This window comes from Neophocaena asiaeorientalis, unplaced genomic scaffold (genome assembly GCF_003031525.2).
Source record: "Neophocaena asiaeorientalis asiaeorientalis breed wild unplaced genomic scaffold, Neophocaena_asiaeorientalis_V1.1 scaffold245, whole genome shotgun sequence".
NCBI lineage: Eukaryota > Metazoa > Chordata > Mammalia > Artiodactyla > Phocoenidae > Neophocaena > Neophocaena asiaeorientalis.
The window spans coordinates 3,086,741-3,090,755 of NW_020173953.1; the positions used below are offsets into that span (position 1 = coordinate 3,086,741).

General features: G+C 37.8%; 1 protein-coding gene across 1 annotated transcript; it reads right to left on the minus strand.

Moving 5' to 3' along the window:
* Nucleotides 1-2,750: 2,750 nt before the first annotated feature.
* LOC112404772 (keratin-associated protein 26-1-like) lies at nt 2,751-3,722 on the minus strand (the record flags this gene model as incomplete). Its single annotated transcript, XM_024752875.1, has 2 exons — nt 2,751-2,968; nt 3,266-3,722. Coding segments are annotated over 2 exons (675 nt in total), but the record flags the coding sequence as incomplete, so codon positions are not given.
* Nucleotides 3,723-4,015: the final 293 nt, after the last annotated feature.

A 4,015-nucleotide genomic window follows, 5' to 3' on the forward strand; every position in this document is an offset into this window, starting at 1 on the left:
ATGTAGTATCTTCATTAATTTTCTTAATAAGGACAAAAAAGTACTAACCATAAATAAAAGATTGATAAATTGGACTAACTTAAAGTAAGGAACTTGTACCAGTCTAAAGGCATGATTAAGTGAAAAGGCAGGCAGTGATATGGGAGAAGATATTAAATATATATATATCCAACAAAGACCTAATATATGGACTACATAAAAGACTCTTAGCATCCTAAAAACAGACGACCAACTAAAACCATGAGCTAAGGACCTGAATATCTACTACACGCACACACACACACACACACACACACACACACACAAATAATATTCAAATGGCCAGACGCATTTTAAAAATGTTCTCAACCTGATGAATCAACAGAGAAATTCAAAATAAAACCAATATTTGTTATAACTACATACTCACTAGAATAGCTAAACTTAAAAGAACTAACAATTATAAATATGGATGAGGATGTAAAGCAACTGGAATTCTTATGCTTTTGAGAGTAGAAATCAATATTGGTATAACTACAAGGCATAACTTTGTCATGGTATAAAATAAAGCTGAGCAGGCACGTTTCATACAATTTGTCAACTTTACTCCTAAATATATTACCCAATAGAAATATCTCCAGTTGTATATCAAAAGATATGTACAAGAATAAAAGAGTATTTTATACATTATTTCTAACAGATCCAATCTTGAAACAGCCCTTCTGACCAGCAACGGCAGAATGAATAAATACCTTTTGGTGTTTTGGTACCTTTAATATTATACATAAAGGAAAATAAACAGACTACTGGTATTTTTAATAGCGTGCAAGAATCACACAAACACAATATTTAATAAAGAATCCCAAAACAAATTGGTAGATACTATATAATTTCATTTTAAAGTTCAAAAACAGGCAAAACTAATATATGGGTTAGAGGTCAGAATAAAGGCTACATCTGTGAAGTAACGATTTGTGTACAAATTCATATGTATATCACATTTCAACTAAAATCTCATTTAAAATTATTTTAAAAAATAATCAGTCCAACAAAATCAGCAATAGAAATATGTCTGAGATAAAAGGAAAGCTAAGTCAAGGTGTGATTTACTCATTAGCGTAAGGGGCAAGGAGAGGGCCTGGGAAAAGCTTCGAAAAATAAAGGGTACAGATGTCACAAACTCAAAATATCTAGGCGAGCCAGGCAAATAAGGCAAAATAATGAACTAAAATGGGTTTTGAAACAGTAGCATGAACATAGTGATAAGAGAAACCAACATTCAGCTTCCATGTCAGAAGATCCATAAGGAGAGATGGGTTCTGAGAACCAGAGGTACATGCCTTCTCTAAAGGGAACAACCACTAGTTAACATCTAGAGAACATTGTCTTTCTTGCACACTGACAAAGTTTCTAAATATTACAGCTCCTCAAAAAGGTGAACATTCATGCCTTTACAATTTAGTTTTATTTTATTTATTAAAATTCTGTTTGATGATAAAGCAGCACTTTTTTTGGTTTTGTTTGCTTATTTATTTATTTTTGGCTATGCCCCACGGCATGCAGGATCTTAGTTCGCTGACCAGGGATTGAACCTGCACCCCCTGCATTGGAAGCACGGAGTCTTAACCACTGGACCACAAGGGAAGTCCCTTACTTTATTTTTTGAAGTACATACCCCTACACATTTTATGTTGAATGAGGAAAAAAATTGTACCTTTAATACAGATATCTCCCATAGTATGTGACTTCTGGTAAATACTGAGAGAGTTCAAGTTTGTCTTATGCACCTGTGTATCTCTTGTGCCTGGCACAGGATGGCTTGGTATGTAGTAAGTAAGTAATAAAACTTTTACTGAATAAATTAACAGTTTAATAAAGTTGGGCTGTGTTTTTAAAAGTGACTATGAGTCTTCAGGGTAGATAGATCAGAAGTTCATCCTGGTCTTGATGATGACATGCAAAAGTGTGGATGCTTATAAGAAGCAGCATGTTTGGGGAACTACGTGTAAGTAGAATCATAGGAGCTTAGAATTTGCAATACTGAGAAGATGAAGCCAAAGAAGTGGGAGGGAGAAAGACGATGAAGAAAAAAAAACCAGATGTCATGATAAGGGGTCTGTATTTTCATTTTATAGGAATAGATCATAAGAAGCCATCAAAGACTTAAGCAAGAGTGAAATATGATTCAGTTTGCAATCAGAAAGGACATTCTGGTCAAAGTATGTTCACTGGAAGAGAAAGATAAGGAAATCATTCCTAATCTTACCTTTTCAATATAACTTCCACCAAGGGCTTTTTGGCTCTCTTAAGTATGTAGGATCAGAGATATCAGAGATCTATAAATCAGCTTGAGGAATAAACCATCAAGCTATTCCCCTACTGTGAGATAAAAACATATGGTTGAGTGTACCATGTCCTAGTTACTTCTGCAGGGAGTTGAGGTTGGCCATGTGTGTGTTAAAATAAAATAATGAAAGACAAACTGAAGAACCAGATTCTTAGTTCTGACTTAAACTCATTTATTACAACCCAAACCAAATAAATTCTTCCCACACCTAAGCGACATTGAATAGCATTCTAAACCAAATAATTTTAGGGCAAGGAGAGATGAAAAAAAAGATAAAAATGTGAAAGGAACAGCTTTCATTAGATCAGGCACAGGAAAATCAAGAAAAACAGTCACTACATACTAGGAAAGAAGAAGCAAAAGTCCATGGAGTTTAAATTTTTGTCTTGGATCTTCAGTGTGATTATTAGCTGGAATAAGGAAGTTACAGGCCTCCCCAGGCAGAGCAAGATGGATGGCAAGTACTAAACACATGTGTCAGGGGCTGGCATCCAATGAAGAGAGGATGCAGGGGTCTGAGGCTGTTGGACACAATGCCAAAAGAGTTATCCCAAAGGAGAGGAAGGGTAGGGTGAACAAGAAGATGATATGAAATGAGGGCAGATGTGGAGTAATTGGAGACATGAAGCAAATATAGAGAGTCTCTTTTGGGAAGTAGAGGAGGGAAAATCATGTGTTTGGATAATTCTCTGTGGGCAAAAGAGAGTTATTGACATTTTTGAGTAAGAGTCATATGATGAAATTAATTTTAGGAGTATTAACTCTAAACACAGTATTCAAGCTAAAGAGAAGACACTAGAGATAAGAGTCAAGATGGCAGTAAGAAATGTATGTATTCACCAAAGGGGAACACAACCCAACTTGAGTGATGACGGCGATAATAGAAAGGGTAAATGTATGAAAAGACAATTTCAGTGGATCAAGGGAGAAAAGCATTACAGTGGGTAATGCTGTGGGTATGAGGACCACCAGGCAAATAACCCAAGGGGAGGCATCCATAAGTGAGGCGTCTCAGGGGTTGGCAGCTGCTAGACACATAGCTCAGAGGTCTATAACATACTGGGAAGCAGGATCCAGAGACGCAAGAAGAAGCAGGAAGAAAACTGGTGCCTTGGCAGGGTCTGGGCACATAGCAACCAGAGGAAGGGCAGCTGGAAGTTTCACAGTTGCTGGGATCACAGCTGGCCAGCTGGCAGCTGGTAGGTTCACTGCAGGTCTCTTGGCCATTGTTCAGGAGCCAGGTATGGTCTTGACAGCTGCTGGGCAAGCAGAGAACATCCCCACCGCTCACATTCATAGAGCAGAGGGCAATGGAGGAGGGAGGAGGAACATGACAGGCATTTCTGAGGGATCCCAAGCTGTAGTTTCCAGAGCAGTCGTTGTGCCCAGGCACAGTGAGATTTCAAGAGCAGGCAGTGGTTGATTTGAAAGAAGTGAGGTTTCAAGTTTCTTATTCGGCTTGCTCCCTGAAATACCCACAGAAAGTGGTGATTCTGTACAGACTCTCTTCCTCCTCGTTGCCTGAGATGGCATCAGAACTCTATTATAGCCCAAGAAGTGGTGCCACCCATAACACTGGGTGATCCTTGCAATGCCTTCCAATGATTAAGTATATCTATAAAGCAGTGTGACGGAATTTTAATAGTACGTCTGCTTCTTAAATTATCCAACCTAAACAGGTATTTTAAA